Source organism: Periplaneta americana, chromosome 8 (assembly GCF_040183065.1).
Source record: "Periplaneta americana isolate PAMFEO1 chromosome 8, P.americana_PAMFEO1_priV1, whole genome shotgun sequence".
Classification (NCBI taxonomy): Eukaryota; Metazoa; Arthropoda; class Insecta; order Blattodea; family Blattidae; genus Periplaneta; species Periplaneta americana.
Genome location: NC_091124.1, coordinates 50,500,797 through 50,522,374, shown reverse-complemented (window position 1 = coordinate 50,522,374; position 21,578 = coordinate 50,500,797). Strand labels below are relative to the sequence as shown.

The following is a 21,578-nucleotide window of genomic DNA, read 5'->3' as shown; positions in this document are numbered from 1 at the left end:
AAAACATACATATAAATAGTTTGAAATAACCAGTCTTAAATTTCTTTATTAATTTTATTTCACTTTTGAAATAATCAGGAAATATAAATTAGAAATAAAAATAAAAATTTAAATGCAAGAAAAAATAAAAATACATTTAAAATAAAAAATATATAAACAAAACGTAAAGCTGATTTATGTATAATAAAAAATCAACTTCTTTATTTTTCGAACCTGTATTTGTATAAAAACGGGACTTTGTTATTATTATCCTTTCTAATTTATAAAAAGAAGTAATAAAATTATGGGCAGGGAGTTCTTGGAATATAATTCAAAATTCCAAAAATCTAATATCGAATTTAATCATGACGAGTTCGCTTTTAAAGATTAAAAAAATACATATTATATATAACTAAATGAATAACATTTATGTATTAAATTCGGAAAAATGAACATTATTTAACAAAACAATTTGTGTATTTTCTTGACTATAAGACTTAACTACAACTAAGGATAAAAAAATTGTCCTTCATCCATCTAAAATCAGACAAAACAAGGAATGTATAAATAAAACGAAAATCTACAGTTTAACACCTACTAGTATGGAGGCAGGAAACTAGCTACAACGAACATTTGAGAAAGTAAATTGTAAGATCTACCAAGACAATTTACAAACACTCAACAGACAGACACTGGTTGGATGACACCATATTTTACTCGTGCATATCTGATCAAGAGGGTGATGGAAGGATAATTTAAATGATTGTATATCTTGCCATATTTCTCCTAATATACAGTATGCATGCAGAGGATCCCGGGACGTTTCGAAATAGGAGATACAAGGACTATGACTAACCATTTGCCCATGCTAGGTCCAGAAAGAATAGGAACTGAGGCAGTGCCATAATGAAATAGCCCTTTACATAACAGCTTAGAAAGCAAGATCTTTTTTAAGTTTAGTTTAAAATACTATAGTACTAGTATTTATGATATTAATGTTAAAGAATTTAATTTTATACTATTTTCTGAATCGTATTTAAAGTAAAATATTCAAACTGCTGTAATAATTCCTGGGCTATAATTTTATGGCTTTAAAAAATGTACGGACAATTTTGGTAATGCAAGGGAAGTGGCAGGTTCAAGAGATACCATCCAAAGTCCCTTCGGGGCCAGTAGTGTGGTTTCCTTCTTCCCCCTCAGCACCCCCGTGATGTTCATGGTGGTGATCTCCCTCTTTCTCTTTCTTTTTCTGCAGTTGTTTGCGAAATTGCTTGGAATTGCAAAGATCACAGAAAGTCTTGTTCCCTACGGCAATCCATAACAGGACGAATCATGTGGAATGGATGCATTACTGAATCCTACCCATTAAAAGTAGTGTTATTTTTGTACTTACCTGAATATATGCATGCTTATTAGAAAGTATATACAAGTTGTTACATGCTGAGAACATTTCTGAGCCGTGTAAGGAATCACACAGATATAACATATGATAAAAATATGTATATCAGTGTTCAAAATGGCCTCCGTAACTTCCATCAATTCGTACACTTAATGCCTATATACATACTCGAAAACCATTTTTAATATTTTTAAATTTATTGATTCAATAATTTTATTTTTTTTGTTCGCATGACAGATGTTTAGTACTGTATTTTATACAGATATTAAAAAAATTAATTCTGCAAATTAAGTCTTGCGATAGATGTGCATGACTTTTAAGATTATTTTGATCAGAAAAGTCCTCTACTTTTTTTAAAGAGGTAAAAGACATCTCTAACCTATATTCGTGGGAAGCTGGAGTCAAAATCAAGCTGCACAGATGGCTAGGTTTTTGTTAATATGGTCTGAACAGTACCAGTTTGTCAACAAAAGAGGAAATATATTTTATCATATTCCGATTATGTTAGCTATATTATTGATTTATTAATAGAAACTCTTTGCACTATAAGAAAACTTTGTTAGATACATATTAAATTTAAATAGTGTACCTCCAAAATATAATTTATTATGATTCATAGGCGGAGATACGGGGAACATGGGGGGCATTGCCACCCCAGGGCCAAATGTTTCCTCCATTACTGTATCTTGTACAATAATGAAAATTGGTATGTGTAAAACACTGTCCTTCCGCTAAATGAAAAAAATATTTTTACGATTTAAAAAAAATTACTTATATATATATATATTTTTTTTTTCAAAATTCAAAATGTTTGCAGTTTACTGTGTAGTGATGAAGCGTTTCCCTCATATTTTTTTTATTAGGTTATTTTACGACGCTGTATCAACATCTAGGTTATTTAGCGTCTGAATGATATGAAGGTGATAATGCCGGTGAAATGAGTCCGGGGTCCAGCACCGAAAGTTACCCAGCATTTGCTCGTATTGGGTTGAGGGAAAACCCCGGAAAAAACCTCAACCAGATAACTTGCCCCGACCGGGATTCGAACCCGGCCACCTGGTTTCGCAGCCAGACGTGCTGACCGTTACTCCACAGGTGTGGACGTTTCCCTCATAACTCATAAACTTGTTAACTTTGTCATGTTCTCTGTCTTCTATTTTATTGCTGAAACTCATGTTTACAATATGATGCTCTATCAACTACATTCCTTAATACATAATATATTTTTATTTTGTGTTAGAAGAAAATACTGATATTTGACCATTTTTTTAAATGTGATTTTGCATCACATTGTAGATATGAGATGCATACATACACACAAAACACAGAATGTTGGATAGTTTTTGAGTTATTTGGGAAATGCTTCATCACTGTATAGTGAACTGAGTTTTGAAAAAAAAATGTAAATCATTTTTTTAAAATAGTAATTTTTTTTTTTCATATAGCAGAAGGACTGTGTTTTACACATACTAATTTTCATTATTGTACAAGATACAGTAAAGGAGGAAAAAATGTTGAATATTTTCAAAAATTTTACTGCTGTAAGGTGTACCTAACCCCTTAATAAAGATTACAATAATTAGAAAAAACTAATATAAAACTTACTCATGTTACTTAGGAAATACTGTGAACACAGTCTATGATGGTCAACTGTCAGCAAGCAAATGACTACATCACTGTAAAGAAACTTTGTAGACCGTTGAATTGGTCGAAGTGATTCATTAGATTAATAGCAACCTTACCAGATATATCTTCAGATTACTTCCTCTGAGGGTACCGTACACAAAACATCTTGTGTAAGCTACTTAGTCAAACACAAAGGTCCAATTATTGCAGAAAATAATAGAATGTGATATTCAAATAAAAATGATTAAAATACTAAATAAGGGATATTGGTACTCATTCTCTTACAGAAACAGCTCAAAGATGTCTCAACAATCATGATGGCCATTATGAGGCATAAATTATATGGTAAATTCATAATGTAGTGTTACAGTATGTATTCGTGAAAACTAAATAGTAATGAAAAGAATGTTAAAAATGAGGTTTATTATTTATAACTTTCTTGAAAATTCGTTGCTGGTCAGATCCATATTAACAAGAGATTATCAATTCAAAATTTTCACATCTTTTAGTTAATCTATGAGCATTCTATTGTGGGATACTGTATTTAACTGAAAAACATAAAGACAGAATGATTAATAAGAAAAGACAATAAAAATAAAATTATGCGGAGTAATTCTCACAATTTATTTTACAATATGCAGTGTAATTTTTAAGCTATGCAACAGCCTACAAACAGATTGAATAGTGATGGAGACCTTCCCTCTACCTGAAAAACACGCGCTATAACTTCCGATAATGAACCTATGCAGTTAATATACACCATGTTTCAATAAACTCTTTCATGTGATTATTGGGAAATGAACATGGTACATGTCATTTAAATCAAAATTTCAAAGTTTCAAATTCTAAGTTTTTCTTTATTATATCTGTTGTCATGGGAAATATTTTTTGAAAAAAAAAAAAAAAAAATGGCAACATAAATCGTTTTCCATTCTGCAGCATGCAAAAACAGATTCAGTAACCTTGGCCTCCCAGGTCACCAGACTTAACACCATGTGACTTCTTTCTTTGGAGATATGTAAAGGAATGCAGTTTATGTGCCATCTCTACCCAAGACCTTGAATTACTCCGATTACATTCATAAACAGAAATATTGTATGTTGGAGAGATTACGGCAATAATTTCACTATTGTTTTTAAGTACACTTGTAACGAGGAGTTCTCACATTGAATGTTTATAATGTGCCGATAAGGCTTTGATAGTTTCTTAAACAAATTATGTGCACAAAGTTACTGCATCATTGATACTTACTTATAATAGTCAGATGAAAGTGTTACCGTAAGTTTGAAATGTGGTGTATAATTTTGTGATTAAACACAAAAATCGGGTTCAGAACTACTCAAAAAGAAAGCTTGTATACATTAGTGATTGTATCTACACCTTAGAACAGCGATTATCTCATTAGTATTCCTACAGTAGGTCTACGTGAAAATGACTCACTGTAGAAAAAAGAAACATCCGAATTGTAAAAAAAAAAAAAGTAAAGGATCTGTTCTAGACATGAAGTCGAATGCTAACGAAGAGATATGGGGCTTGAAATGGCTCTCCCGATCCCACGTTCCAAGATCTTTACTCATAGGAGCATTTAAAGGACAAAATACCATACCAGGAAATAACACTCTCATACTTTAGAAGAACAGAAAGACAGTAATGAGAGAAATTTCTCCAAAAGTCTTTAACAATTTTATTTCTTCGTATAAATTCGCCCTTTTTAAGGACATATCAGATATGTCTAGATGCATACAGAGAACATTCACAGCAACTGCTATGAAAAGTGTATGTCCTGATACTGATGTTAATGGAAAAATAAAAACCCAGTTTTACCTTCTTTACCAAGAGTTATGCTGCATGTTTCGTCTGCCAAAGTGATGGTCGCTGCCAGTATACTTGTATGGTCTGCATAAAAACTGTTGCGTAGCCTAAAAATGACATTGTACCGACATTTATTCCGTATCTTATTGCGCATTAAGATTTATTTCCTTTATTTAAATGAAGGAAACAGGCAAAATTGAAATTCTTACAGGATCCAGTTGAGGAGAAGAGAGATAATTATTTCAATGAAAGACGGGAAGCAAGTCGTACACTTAGGAATAAAAAGAGAGGTTACTTGAAGGAAAAACTGAATGAGGTAGAAACAAATAGTAAGAATAAAAACATTCGAGATTTATATAAGGGTATAAAGGAATTTAAGAACGGATATCAGCCAAGGCTAAACGTGATCAAGGATGAGAATGGTGACTTGCTTGCAGACTCTCCATCAATCCTAAACAGATGGAAAAACTATTTTGCGCAACTACTAAATGTACATAGGCCAAATAGAAATGATCGGGACGAAATTGAAATACAAACTGCTGAGCCATTTATACCCGAACCCACGCTTTCAGAAGTCGAAATTGCGATAGAAAATCTGAAAAAGTACAAGTCTCCAGGTATCGATCAAATTCCAGCAGAATTAATACAAGAGGGTGGGAGTGCATTATATAGCGAAATTTATAAACTTGTACTTGCTATTTGGGAAAAGGAAATTGTACCAGAACAATGGAAGGAGTCCATAATTGTACCTATTTTTAAAAAGGGGGACAAAACCAACTGTGGTAACTTTCGAGGAATATCACTTTTGTTGACGTCGTACAAAATTTTGTCCAATATTCTTTTGAGAAGATTAGCTCCGTACGTAGATGAAATTATTGGGGATCATCAGTGCGGTTTTCGGCGTAATAGATCGACTATTGATCAGATTTTTTGTATTCGACAGATAATGGAGAAAAAATGGGAGTATAAGAGTACAGTACATCAGTTATTCATAGATTTCAAAAAGGCTTATGACTCGGTTAAGAGGGAAGTATTATATGATATTCTTATTGAATTTGGTATTCCCAAGAAACTAGTTCGATTAATTAAAATGTGTCTCAGTGAAACATACAGCAGAGTCCGTATAGGTCAGTTTCTATCTGATGCTTTTCCAATTCACTGCGGGCTAAAGCAGGGAGATGCACTATCACCTTTACTTTTTAACTTCGCGCTAGAATATGCCATTAGGAAAGTTCAGGATAACAGGCAGGGTTTGGAATTGAACGGGTTACATCAGCTTCTTGTCTATGCGGATGACGTGAATATGTTAGGAGAAAATACACAAACGATTAGGGAATACACGGAAATTTTACTTGAAGCAAGTAGAGCGATCGGTTTGGAAGTAAATCCCGAAAAGACAAAGTATATGATTATGTCTCGTGACCAGAATATTGTACGAAATGGAAATATAAAAATTGGAGATTTATCCTTCGAAGAGGTGGAAAAATTCAAATATCTTGGAGCAACAGTAACAAATATAAATGACACTCGGGAGGAAATTAAACGCAGAATAAATATGGGAAATGCGTGTTATTATTCGGTTGAGAAGCTCTTATCATCCAGTCTGCTGTCGAAAAATCTGAAAGTTAGAATTTATAAAACAGTTATATTGCCGGTTCTTCTGTATGGTTGTGAAACTTGGACTCTCACTCTGAGAGAGGAACATAGGTTCAGGGTGTTTGAGAATAAGGTGCTAAGGAAAATATTTGGGGCTAAGCGGGATGAAGTTACAGGAGAATGGAGAAAGTTACATAACACAGAACTGCACGCATTGTATTCTTCACCTGACATAATTAGGAACATTAAATCCAGACGTTTGAGATGGGCAGGGCATGTAGCACGTATGGGCGAATCCAGAAATGCATATAGAGTGTTAGTTGGGAGACCGGAGGGAAAAAGACCTTTAGGGAGGCCGAGACGTAGATGGGAGGATAATATTAAAATGGATTTGAGGGAGGTGGGATATGATGATAGAGACTGGATTAATCTTGCACAGGATAGGGACCGCTGGCGGGCTTATGTGAGGGCGGCAATGAACCTTCGGGTTCCTTAAAAGCCATTTGTAAGTAAGTAAGTAAGTATTTAAATGAACACACATACTTCTCATGTCATTACAACCCGATAAAGGATCTATTTCTGTGCCTTATCTAAACTTTTTCTACATTAGCCACACATTAATCAGACGGACAATGAGACAAATATAATATTGAAATTGACAACACAGGTGATTAAACTGAAAACAGACAATCATCTATGCCCCAGGTGGGATTTGAACCCACAATTGCTGCTCTCACGCAGTGTTAAAGCTGCTTTTTATTTGCTGTATACACAACAGCCGTCATGGACACGCATTGCTGCATATTACATGCACATTGTTACTAATGGCCTTAAATTATACTTTGAAATATACTATAATTTATCTTTTTATTGGTTAATAACGGAGAAAAATTCACTCCGCCACCGGGGATCGAACCCAGGACTCCCAGTTCTACGCACTGAGTGCTCTACCACTGAGCTACACTGAGGCTAATCCACAACACCGGATTGAATCTTTCTCCTTTGATTTTTTCCCTTGTGGCCTTACTCCATGTTTAGGACCAGAAAATTAATAATCTTTACATAAATACCAGTATATAATTTATCTTCTCCTAAAACAGGTGTTAATAAAACAATAAATCACGAACTTTGTTATGACTTTAGTTTCTACACACTGTACGCTATATGTATCTCAAAACACATCACAATATTGAGAAAGAACAGCCTTTTATCATATTCTTTCATTTTTCAATAGGTTCTTGAATTCGCGAATTGATGTGGCTCATTTTGAACACAGATTCTTACAAAACTCTTGAGGATCAAAAAGCGATTCAGCTGACTAAGGGTTTACTGAGGTACGGATTGAAGCTGTAAGAAAGAGACTTCATTAAAAAGAAAAAGACTTAATCAAGCATAGTCTTTAAGTTTCAAATTAATTATTCTCGTGAGAAGATTATATCATTATGTATAAATACATTTATTAATAATTTAAGTTTTAATTCATTAGCAGATTTTGTTACGAATTCGATTCGCTACATACTGCCTAATGCGAAGCAAATACATAATTTAATTACTATACAAATTATATATTAGTTTAAGTAATTAGTTTCCCTAATGATTTACTATGATACAAACGTGGAAAATTATATTAATGAAACATGTCTGGAGTTATTCAATGTATCTATAAACCAATGTCAAACAGATATTTACATTTTAAGTAATTATATTTTATATAATAGAAAGTAATTATACAAAATAAAAGTAAAGGAAAAATGTATATAATTTACAAAAAATAAGTCTGTGATATGAGCACCACAATAAAAAATATTACTTCTGAAAACATTTTCTTAGTCTCCATTTGTGTTTTACTTTAAGATGTAAACAGCTTGTTCATAAATTAACGTACAGTATGTATTTACATCCATACAAATTTGTTTGATTTTCTCAAAATTCTCAGTTTGTAGTGTTATCAGATCACAGACCTGGTGAAGCGTTAAACAAAAATAAAAAAGATTAATTCAAGAACAGATTAACAAAGGTCATTGTTATGAGTTATAGATCATATTACACTCTTATTACAGAACATTTATACTTATAATTTATTTTAGTGTTGTTTTATATGTTACTTGAAATTTGTGCAGATTACATGAATAAAATGATAACTTACAGAAGTAAACAGCCACTGAATCTTCGTCGGCAATAAGATTTCTAAGGTCATCTCCTTCCAGAGCCTCAATGACTTCGCCTGAAGGATCCTTCTGAGTCAGAAGCCAATTTAATAGCTGCTCTTCATTGTACAAATCTCCTGTAAATAAATTTTTTAATTTCCAGTACTGGCAAGTTCCTAGCACTTCATTTTATTTTAATATAAAATATGAGGGTGATCTCAGAAGTAATGCACAAACTTACTTGATTGCCACGCATTTCAGTGGCGTAGCCAGACTAATTATTTTGGGTGGGCCAGATATGCAGGGTTTAGAAAGCACCTGACCCATCTCCTGAAAACACCGCTGCTGTCAACTCTTAAAACTCATTCTCGGAAGTCTTATTTAATAGCATGCAAAATTATGATACACAATCATGCAAGGCATATCTATACAAACTCTTCATTAGGTGAAGCTGGAGTCATCGAGATTTCCTAGCAACGAATTTATGATCACTGATTATGAATCCTTCAACAAATCCCAACTTTTCTCCCTCTTGATGGATAAAATTGCTTGTGTTTGACATGGTTGTCTTAGTGTAAGTTTTTATTCGTTGTAAAGCAGAAAAAAGTCCTTTCTGCGAAAGCAGCACTGGAATGAGATTCTTCGAAATTTTCTTAATTTCGGAGCTTTGAAAAGCAATCTATCGTTCCCTTAATGAGGGACGAACATTTACTAATATCCATTTTTGGAGACTGAACTGCTTCCGATAATGACTTTGCAAGAGCAAGAATACCGTCTAAACATACAGTACCAAATAAAATAAGGTGTCAAATTTTTCTAGCTGATTTAACAATCAATAGCCTCCACAGCTTGGATCCTTCTTTTTATCGCTGCCAGACAAATTTTTAGGCCGAATCTAATACAGTTAAATTGACTCTTGAAGAAATGAACGCATTTTTGACTTCTCATCTTAATTCTATCGATTGTAACTATTACTCTGGATACATGGTTTATTTTTAATGTTGAATGTTTTCCCTAAAAAGGAACGCAAAAAATTCACAATTTTTTTGGGTGGGCCCACTCGCTGGCTACGCCACTGAATTTTATTTTTTCAATCCACTTATATTAAGATCGTTCAAAATAGTCCCCTTGAAGTGTTATGACTACTTCCAAACGTTGTGGTAGCTTCTGGATGCTGCTTAATTCTCCTTTGAAGTTTAGGTCTAGGATATGTTAGGTCACAGTTGTATTCAGACCATTTAATATTGCAAAAAGTTGATTCCGAAGCTGATTTTTCGGGAAAAGATCATAGTCAGGTGGATTCATGTCCGGACTGTAGGCTGGCTGAGGGAGTGTTTGCCACTTGTAATTGGTCATACGGTATTCATTGGCTAGGTGATTTGCAGTCTTGCATTATCGTAGAGAAGCAGCACACCAGACTCCAATAGCTGTAGTCAGTTCTGGCGAAGTTTAGCGCAGTTTCCTATGGGCTATGTCTGCACATGTCATTCGTCTGTCTTCTTCCAAAACATTGGCAACAATTATCTCTGTAGTGAAGTCCGGTGATGATTTCAGTCTTCCATTGCTTTGGTTGTCTTCTGTTGCAATATAATCTCCAGAGACATGTGGAGATCATTTGGAAATGGTACTGTGGTCTACCGTATAGAGTCACCACACATTTCTCTCGAAGCAATTCATAAATTTCCGGCGGTGTACATCCACGTAAAGACTTTATTTCAATGAACAATCTTTGATCTCAGACAATGATGTGACCTGACTGATTTTGTCGTCCAGTTCAATCGCTTATACACAAAAAAAGTTTTTAGGTAATTTAATTAGTAGTATAGTATAGTATTTTTACCTGTCGTTATAGCAAAAGCTAATGACATTGTCAAATTACACGTGTGAAATTATCGTGCAAAAATGAAAATTTTTCTATTACAACACTAAACATAAAACAAAATGAGCACAAATACTCCTTAGAGTTTACAATTGAGAGTCAAGATTATCAAAAATAGGCTAATATCTAGATGAAAATTGTAACACACTGATCACAAATATTATTTTATTTGCTCCTTTTATATACAATAAAATAAGAATTAACTTAACAATTTATGAGAATTTCCTAATATATTACAAAATAATAATAAAATTCAGAGAAAGAAGTCTAAAAAATATCTACAGCTTGATTTTCTAATTCAAAATATTCTTGCACAGAATAGAATGGGTTTCTAAGAAGCCACGTTTTCACTTTGACTTTGAATATGTCAAGTGACACTTCCTGTGCTTCCTGTGGTAATATGTTGAACATTCTACAGCCCAACATGTTAGGACTACTTTTAACTTTGGATAGTCTGCAAAATGGTATGACCAGTTTTTCTTTATTTCGAGTATTATACTCATGTTTATCCATCCTACTGGTGAAGCCATAAAGATTTTTCTTGATGTAAAGAAGGAGTTCCAGAATATATTCATTAACAACTGTTAAGATGAACTCCTGCATGAACAGTGGTTTACAATGTGCTTTGCTTGGTACTTCTGTGATAATTCTTATTGCTTTCTTCTGAATTGAACTTGCACAGAATCGTTCGAAATAACTCTCACTATTAACATAATAAATAACAACCACGCATATCCCTGGATATGAAAGCGCATGTGCAGTGTGCATTATTTCTGGGACCGCCCTCGTATGTGAGATTTTCATGCTTGTTGAGTGTGCCACAATCAGTACCTTGCTATATCATGTTAAGGTTTCTTACCTGCGTAAATAACAGGCTCCTTTGATCCCATTTTGAAGAATACTACGGCAGGGAGTGCAAACACTCCAAACTCTTTAGCCATCTGCTTATCGTCGATTTTGACGAAGTTGATTCCTGCTCCATCGGCTTCATCATCAATGTGCTCTATCTCGGCTAGCACTCGGCCGCACTGCTTGCAGTCGTCACTGTCTAAAGACAGGTAACGTGTTAACAGGCATGCGAGGGACACTCACATCACATTCTGTACTAAACAATAAATTTAATCATTATTATATGTGTAGAAAATTAAACTACATAAAATTGCTTTCTAGTCTCCCCCAATAAAGTTGTGAGATGCTCATTGTCGTAGCAATTCTAGATTCTTACATTCTTCCATATATTCGCAATTCATTAATGTGTCAGGCTCCTTACACATGCACAGTCTTTGGGAGAGAGAGATTTAATTTATACTGTTGTGCCCCAATGTATATACAGTAAGTTGATTAAAAGTTTAGTATGGAACGCAGATATACTTATAAAACATAAACTTTCTATGTACAAAAGTTATTTTAAACCAGTTCTTACATATGCATATGACATTTGGAAATATGCACAATATATTTGTTACTGGAGATACGTTAACAGAAAGCCACAATTTAAGTCACACAGTATTTGTGTGCACTCAAGGTTGGGTTCTGGTGTCTTTTCAGCCCATTTGAGTTGTGTGGATATAAGGGAAAAATTGTGATGGTGTCGTGTATAGTTCCTGCGATAGCTCTACCTGAAAGCCAGATTTGCATAATATATTCGTTACTGAAGGTACGTTAACAGAAAGCCACAATTTAAGTCACACAGTATTTGTGTGCACTCAAAGTTAAGTTCTGGCGTCTTGTCAGCCTATTTGAGTTGTGTGGATATAAGGGAAAAATTGTGATGGTGTCGTGTATAGTTCCTGGGGTAGCTCAGCCGAGAGAGCATTCGTGCGCTAAGTGAAGGGTCCCGGAACAATTTTTCCTTGAAATTATTCATAAAAGAAATTAATTTACTTCCAGCTGTAGAAATGAAATTTTTGCGTGGAATTTTAGGGTAAACCAAAAAGGGCAGAATAAAGCATGAGAAGATGAGAGTTACTTTAAGTATATAAAAAATTTAGATAAATGAAGACTCTCCTCGAAAAAGGATGTAACATCAAATTAATGAAATATGTTGTTGTTTTCTAATGCCAGGCATTTGACAATAAAGTCATTTGACCGCTTGCACTCCAATATTTTTAATGAAATATGTGACTTCGGTGGGAAAAGTAATTTTGAAGCATTTATTTGTAACAATAAATGAATGTATTTAATAGCTGAATAAACTTGTATCCTTGATTAATCAAATGGTTCTGCTAGTAAAAATAAGCCTAACGAAATATGCTCCTGAAATTATTTTCTTTTCTCCTGAAAAGCATATTATAGATTTGTTTGTTACATCCTTATTCGAAGGAGGTCTTCAAATATAGAAAGGAAGAAATCGAAATGGTTTGAACATATAAAAAGAATGGAGGAAAATAGATTACTTAAGAGAATGTTAAATTTGAAACTGAAAGGTAAATGATTCAGAGGTAGACCTCGAATGAGGTGGATTGATTAAATTAAAAAAGAAAAAAAAGAACATAGTAACTTACTGTTTCTAATGGGAGTAGATATCAACTAATAAAGCACAAATTGACAGATATATGGATCGATCCTCTACATGAAAAGGACACAAAATAAGAATGATGAAGATGAAGATGATGGTGATGGTGATGGTGATGGTGATGATGATGATGATGATGATGATGATGATGATGATGATGATGATGATAGCCATTGACGTAGCTCAGGTGGTAGCACGTTTGCCTGCTGATCTGGAGTTGAGTTGAGGACCATAGGCAGAGAGAGAACAGTTTGCTTGGGGGGGGGGGGCAAAGCAAAATCATAGAATCCTGATATAACGGGGTTATGGGAGACATCATTTATCTCCTCCCCGTAGTACAGTATATCGGATATGATCATTTAATAAAAGTATTTTCGGGGGCATGTTTCTTACAGTGTTACTGGTACCACAGTCTAGTATATACAGTCACGAAGCTCAATACGTAGTAAATATGCATCCATAAATAGTTGCTAACCACTAGGATCGATACTATCTCCTCATCACATACAATGTGAAACAGTACTGGCACAGTCTATTGTTCCTAATACTCTCATCAACTCAAGCTTCGTGACTGTGGTGTTACATCCATATCCGCGATGTTTCGGACTGAGTTGTATAGGACTTGAACTGTAGGTCTACTGAAATTATAATAGGGCATAACTTAAAACAATCTCTCTCTTTCTCTCTCTCTCGTACAGAAACACATGCATACATCAATAAAACTACGTAACAGTGCTAACAGAAACTTTTTTATATGAAGTTTACTTTCTTGAAGATATCATATGAAATATAAACTCTAATTATTTTATTTAATTTCGTCTTTAAGTTTGCACATTATACCGGGATTATTTTTCTTTTTTCTGCATTGTTGTGCAGTATGTTATTCATATTTCTCCAAGTGGCGGCCTGAACACCTGCAGACTTTTAACACACGAGTACAGACTGTTAGAAAAGAAACATTACACTGCTTCCATTCCACAAATGAGGTATAGAAATTCTTATACATTCAGAAATTAAAAATAAATAGGTCTATTATAGTCTAGACACATGATCTGAAGGCATTAATTCATCAATTTAAGCACAGAAACTTAATCCTAAACAAAAGCAAAAAAGATCTTTTAAATTCAAAATTTTCTAACGCAAATAGAAAAAAAAAAAGAGTGCAGACGAGTTTGGGGGGGGGGAAGTGCCCCCTGTCTATGTTGAGGACTGTTTAATCAAATTATAGACATATAACAAAACAAATATGGATTGCAAGACAGACCTTCAAAATATGGCATGCTCTGATAAATAGGACACCCGGTAACCCTAATTAAACTCTGATGCCATGATCATAAAATACAACAGATACTGTAGCCTACATTGAATAACTAATGCCTCCCTACTGCAAAGTAAATACAGTATAACGTTGATTATTTTTACACCTTCATAATATTAAGAATAAATAAGATATACTCATGTGTTAGTTGGGAGACCAGAGGGAAAAAGACCTTTGGGGAGGCCAAGACGTAGATGGGAGAATAATAATAAAATGGATTTGAGGGAGGTGGGATATGATGATAGAGACTGGATTAATCTTGCTCAGGATAGGGACCGATGGTGGCCTTATGTGAGGGTGACAATCAATGAACCTGAGGGTTCCTTAAAAGCCATTTGTAAATAAGTAAGTAAGATATACTCACAGAAGAATACGGCTATGTAATCAGATGTTTGTCGTATTTTTTGGAACATTTTTCTGTTGACTCGTTCAATGTGATCAGTAAGCTCCATATTCTCGGGATCTGTCAACCAGTCCAAAATCTCCTCATCGTCATCAATGTCACCTGCAAGAACATCATGAGAAAAGTGTAACATCATTATTTTCTTATCTGTATAAACTTTATCTACATTCCGAGTCATTCGCAATATCTAAAGACACAGCATTGACATTTCCAAATCTTTATAATCACAAAAAGTCGGATACCGTACATAAAAATGCAGCTAAATATAAATAGTTTTAATTTATTAGACCAATGAACTTGAAATAATCGAAGGAGCAACATATTTCAGAATAAGCCAACATCTCAATAAAAATATTTAAGGGACACATTTCTTTTAAATTTTTAATCATTTGATTCCTATAATACATGAATAAATGCAAGAATAAAAGTTATGTTCTTTACTGTACATGACTGTGTGTAATGTAACAAAAATAAAAACAAATAGATGTTTGTACGAGACCAGTCTCTCCCATTTAAAAGTTAGGCTATAGACCTGCATAATATTATAAAGAATTTAGTATTCTAAACAAAACGTCTTTACTCTTATTCCAATGATTAATATTTATTAACATGTAATTTTTTAGTTAGTGGATTATGAAATGTAGGTTAGAATCTTCTTAGATTTTACAGAGAAACTACAAAGTACTACGCATGCCACACAGAGCCTAGTTTTCTGTCTTAATGCAGGGCGTAAAACACAGACAGAATGGAGTAAAACTTAATTTTTAGGGATTTAGCTACTAAATCTGTTGTTTTATGTTAAGTTTTGTTTTTATGTAAATGAACTAAATAGTATAATTATATCTGATGCCATAAAATATCCAGTTTCAACAAAAGGACAAATTTATACAAAGTGCAAATTAACTTGGCTCCAATGAACAAATGAAGTACCGGTAATAAATTCAGCTCAGGTACTTTAGTAATTTCTTTTATTTTTGGCCTGCGAGATCGCCTGATTTATATGTGTGATTTTTATTTGTGGGGAAAGATGTATGAAAATAATCTGCGTATGATAAAAGAATTAAAAGACGATATTTGGGCTGTGATAACAAGGATTACACCAGCTCAACTTCAAAAAGTATCCCAAAACTTATTCAAGAAGTGTCAATTGTGTCTGGGCTATGAAGAGGGTTTTCACCTGGAAATAATTTTCTGTTGTTCGTGAACTGTCATCCAATGGTTTTCTCTTACAGAATTTGCTTGCTTGCTTTCCGCTAAATGTTCATTTGGCATATGACTGGCGTGGGTGGCTTACACAAATAGGGGACACTGTAAACCTATACTGTCTTCCAGGATGGCTTGGCTTTTCGAGGGCCAGACCCAGGGTGAATCCTTGCACATAGATTTGAATTGCACCATTGTGCATCCTATATACAGGGTGTTTCCGGGCTAGTGTTACAAACTTTCAGGGATGATGGGGAAGGGCACATGTATCAATTTGAGATAGGGAACCCTGGTTCGGACTGAGTCGAAAGTTATAAGCAAAAATAGTTGTGTGGAAATGGAATTGTAATTTGACACCACGTTCCCTCCTTCCCTTAACCTTTGGAACAGTTATGGAAATATGGTATGGGTCGGATGTCTCCTACGTGGGTACTTGTACAATACAATCTGTGAGCTTGTCTACTGTTCCCATTGGCTCATCCGTATTCGAATATCATGTCTGCATATTCCGCTCTTGTGTACTCCTCCATTTCACTAGGACTGATTGACTGGACACTGCAACTTGTACACATACACTGCTGTCTACAGACGTGCATATCAGGACCAACCATGTCTGTTACACATTACGCCATCTGCATTGCTTTAGTGTAGTTTCCTGTCCCCACCCCTCGGACAGCGCACTGAATGGAATACTGTAAGTAGACAACGTAAACAACGTCAGATGAATACAGTATGTGTAAGATGTGCGGATAAATACACATAAATAAGGTGTACAGAGGAATAAAATTATTTCATTTCCACACAACTATTTTTGTTTGTAACTTTCGACTCAGTCATTTCCGGACCAGGGTTCTTATTTCAAATTGATACATGTGCCCTTTCCCATCATCCCTGAAAGTTTGTAACACTAGCCCGAAAACACCCTGTATATGATGATTGTTCAAATACAACAGGTGACCTGGATGGCACTTGTGAATCCTGTGCTGACAGATGGGTCATCCTACATCAGCCCTGGCAGTCAGCTCTCATTCTCGGATGACTATCAGCCTTAGGGTCCCAAGCCCTTCCTCTATCAGCATCAGAAACCTGTACTAACCTCAAGATTTCACCCCAGCCTATTTTTAACTGCTGCAGATGATAGATGAAATGAGGAGAAGGCAGAAAGTGTTGATAGGATAATAAAAGTAAATGAGAATAGCGGAAAAAACCCTCTGCAATGTTTGCTTTGTCCACCAAAATTCCATCATGACCTGGCCGTGAATTGAACCTGGGCCACCTGACTGGAGATCAGCATGTTAGCGCTTGTTTATAGGATGAAGGAACAGGTGAAGGAAGCTGTCTGTATGTATTTTCATTCATTTTAAAGCAAAATGAAAGAAACAAAGTTTATTTGTATAAATGAAGTTTTACTCCTATCGAAGATTACTGACTTACTAAATTACGAATTAAAAAGAGACTTTTGAAGGAATTGTGATAGTATTTATATAAAAAACAAGATTCTTGACCACATAATGTTTTTATTTTAGTTATTTGATGCTCTTCTATATTTTAATTCCATAGTAATTACAAATAATCGGAAAACTAATTCAGACAGAAACTAAAAAAAAAGGGGGGGGGAAATTATGAATGAGATAAAAAACCTCCTGGAATATGAAAAGCTACAAAAAAAAATTGAAATGAATGCCAATATGTGAAGTATTTTGTTGAAGGAAAGAAAATAATTAACAAAAAAGCAATTAACAGACATGCAAACAAACACAATTACAAACACACTTCATAATTTCATTACATTTTTATGAACATGCCTGTTAAAATATGTTTTGTAAGAATGGTTTACTGTATGGAAAAGGAAAAGAAGAAGAGAAAGTGGCTTTACTGATAGCAAGTAATAGATATTCTAAATTTAACTTCATGTTATAACAGTTCATTTTTTACTGGAGCCAAGCAAAATAAATTTTAAAATAAAGTCTTACAGTGGCACCTCTTTCGACTCTAATTACAATCACTCACTGCATGCACTTAAGTGTCAGGAATTTAAAAGTACATTAAATTACACTCAGATCTTATTACAGTTCTACCTTTGATACAAATGAAGATCACTTATATTATGAATCATGCATAATTTTACCATGTTGGTGCCATTCCCAGGTGATGCTGTGGACTCTATAAATCGCCACTGTGTACAACTGAGTAACAAAGCTAGACCTTCAATTATTTAATTTAAGGTAACTATTATATTCAATATTAAACTGAGAAAATATACTTTATTTAATGTCCCTAATTTATCATTTTATCATCTTCATTTATTGGTAATACTGTGTAAGTTATAATGTAACAAGAAATGTTATATTGAAGTTGCCCATCATTGTTCATTACATTCAATTAAATTAATACGAAATTTTATTTCCGAATCTAAGTTTAATCTGGTGATAAATGTGAACCAGCATTTTATACATAATTAGTTTGAAAGTAATATACGGTAATACAAAAAATAAATTATGGTTGGTTGGTTGCTAGTGGTTATCTAGGATATTGACATTAATTATTTTTCCCCTAGCTTCCCAGTAGGCTATAAATGCTACTAAATTATTATTCTCCTATTTATCGCAGTCAAGCTAACTGCACTTTAATACATGTTTTTTTTTTTAAGTTGCATTTTCATCCCTGCACAATGGGCAGTAGTTCTTTCTTAATTAGAATGGTGCAAATGAAAATGTCTGGTTTGTTAGACACCTACAAGTATATTTTAAAAGTACTTTTTGTGATAGTAATCTGATGTCATTAAACAATAAGTTTTATAATCACTTTGAGCCATAAGTGTGTTATGCTTTGAACTATCTTACACAATTATGTTTCTATTTTCACACCATTAAAATTAAAGAATTATTTATATCACTAGACATAGTTATAAGAAATATTAATAATCTTAATTTATTAAAATTTGTTTTTATCGTTTATTGAAAATGTGCGATAAAACATGATATTCATGGTACACCCGAACAATTTACTAGTAAATAAGCATTGTAATACTTTCGAATAAAAGGTATGATACTGGTAGCAACTTAAAAATAATTTGCTGCCTATGAGTATCTATCAGGATATTGACTTTTGTACAAAAAACATGAAATTTTCATTTAACACTATCAAAACTGTTGAAATAACCATAATAGGATGTAAAATAGTCTATACCATGACTATATTAGTCGCTTGGTGTTATTAGACATTTTTCTTTACCAGAAGTGTAACGTACGAAATAAGTGTTAATAACACAGAGAAAAAGACATGACAATAAAATAAACATTAAAGCAACAATAACATAGCTAAGTAAGTATAAAAAGCTCATAAACACATACACCAAACCTGTTCAACAACTTTATGCAGTTAAAATAATATTGAGACCATCTGGCAGCAATGAAACATAAGCAATGTAACATGTCGTTCATATATTTTTACAAATTGAATTCTATCAGTTAATAATGCACTAAAAGAAAAATAGTAATGCATAAACTGGTTACCGGTATATGTTGCTACACTTTTATCTGTGCAAGAGAGTGTGATCTGACATATACTGGTACTGTATAATATATGGTACAGCAGAAATCATTTGTCTTAATTTTGAATAGCTGTTAGACAGTGCAATAGTGAGTATTAAATAATTACTTTTATTCTGTAGTTATAAATTAGAGGCATTTACAATTTTATTTTACATCCACGTATTACACAATACTAACTACTCGTAGAAGCGTAGCAATGGGGGAGATTTTGAGACACTATATCTTCCCAATAATTTAGGCTTAATCTCACATAGTATACATAAATCGGGCATTAGTAGGACTGATAGAACCTCTCTCTCCACCAGACATGCATGCCTCGTGACTGGTCAGCAAACAAGTGGTATCTGCAGTGCTGTATGGTTTTTGTCACGCTGTTAATATATATCGTAAATAGTAGAGGACCTAGCACTGACCCTTGAGAAACTCCAGATTTCGTGAAACGCCATTCAGAAGAGACCTACAGTTGAGCAAGTTACCAGATGCGAATATCAATCCACAATTATAGTCAATGTCGCTTTCCAACAGATCTGGGTGAGAGATCAGGCCAAATTGCAATCGACTGATCACACAACACCTCAATGCCACGTAATGCGTGTGCATTTTACTCTATTCAGTTCTATAGTTGCTTTCATCATGCAGTGTGCAGTGTCATAAGTAGGGGGTGGATGTTGATGAAAAGTCATCTTCTTATTTTTCACATTAGGACGATGCCTATTAATATAGAAATCCTTTCTATGTTAATATCAACGTAAAAAAATAATTTCTTATATTGCATTTTTTGACGTTTTTGAACTAATAGGTAATTTTTATATTTTTTTCGGCATTTTTTGGTCATTTTTAATACTTTGAAGAACTTTTAGATCATTTGGAATGGATTTTACTTTCTTCTTTACTGATACATCTGTTAAATTATTTTCTAAGCTAATAGGTCAGTAGTAATTACCTACTGAATAAGTGAATAACAGTGAAGTTTGAGTTTTATAGTTTGGAACAGACTCTAAAGTCCATCCCTCATTCCACTGAAGGCTTGACTTCACACAACGGACGTAATATAAAATGCTTGACAACAGCTTAGTTTAAGTGAGGGCTTTGACCGACACCCCTGATTGAAACGCATTGTAAACCCTCATTAAAATCTAAAGTTTTTCCTTAAAATCTTCATTATGTTGCATGTTCTTTTCCTTTATCTTAGCTAAATTCCAGGAAGTTACCTCCTTTCTCCGAGATTTGCAGGGCAGTCATTGATACAAGATGACTAATTTTTAAGAAGTTGTGGTGCGAGTACGGTGAATAATATTTAAATGTCATTTTCTTTTCATTTTTTTGTCATTTTTCCATTAATTTAAGGGTATTTTAATGATCATTTGAAGTAGATTTTTAGGTCATCAACATCTGCCCCCTAGTGATAAGTCTCTAAAGATCAATATGTACTGCTACTTTTAGTGTTGGTGGTGACAGGATTTTTTCTCGTTGCCAAACTTTCAGAACGGCCCCGAGGTTCACTCAGCCTCCTATAAAATTGAGTACCGGGTCTTTCCCAGGGGTAAAAGGCGGTCAGAGCGTGGTGACGACCACACCACCTCATGCTAGTGCCGAGGTCATGGAAAGCATGGGGCTCTACCTCCATGCCCCCCAAGTGCCTTCATGGCATGTTACGGGGATACCTTTACCTTTTACCTTTTTACTTTTAGTGTTAGTTCTTTCTAATGTCATTTCAGTATGTGAAATACCAGCTGATAAGTTCAAGCTAGAATAAAGAATTTTTTACATAGACACATATGAAGGATCCATGGAAAGAACATGGTAAGTCACTTTTTGTTCACCGGTATTTTTGTTTTTTGGTCCCATCTTCTAGCTCATAAAGTGAACTATCTTTCTAGTACATTAGAACGACAAAAAGCCTGCATTGTAACATGGTAACTTAAACTAAATGCGATGTAAATTAGTAATGTCTTAGCAGTGTATTAAAGTTAAAAAATGCTCCCTTGTAAAATTTAAGAAAATTTACTTAGGATGTTCTTTCTGTGAATCCTTCATGTGTGGAAGTCGGCTTATTTCGAGACGTGTGTAGACAATTTAGACAGAGATTCCCTGGCATCCCAGTTCAAAATGGAGAAATAGACAACTTTTTCCTAGATTTCTAAATG

At 34.0% G+C, this 21,578-nt stretch overlaps 1 protein-coding gene across 9 annotated transcripts in view; it reads right to left on the bottom strand.

Annotated features, from left to right (window-relative positions):
- Positions 1 to 21,578, bottom strand: part of hlk (hulk) — a 279,558-nt gene that overhangs the window by 23,707 nt on the left and 234,273 nt on the right. For 6 of the 9 annotated variants that reach the window (XM_069832862.1, XM_069832859.1, XM_069832860.1 and 3 more), the window contains 4 exons: positions 14,636 to 14,776; positions 11,298 to 11,486; positions 8,559 to 8,696; positions 1,129 to 1,284 (listed from right to left, as the gene is read on the bottom strand). In XM_069832862.1, the coding sequence (XP_069688963.1) occupies positions 1,129 to 1,284; positions 8,559 to 8,696; positions 11,298 to 11,486; positions 14,636 to 14,776 (624 nt within the window). The remainder of the gene's footprint in view (positions 1 to 1,128; positions 1,285 to 8,558; positions 8,697 to 11,297; positions 11,487 to 14,635; positions 14,777 to 21,578) is intronic. The other 3 variants (XM_069832864.1, XM_069832867.1, XM_069832868.1) reach the window with 1 other exon arrangement.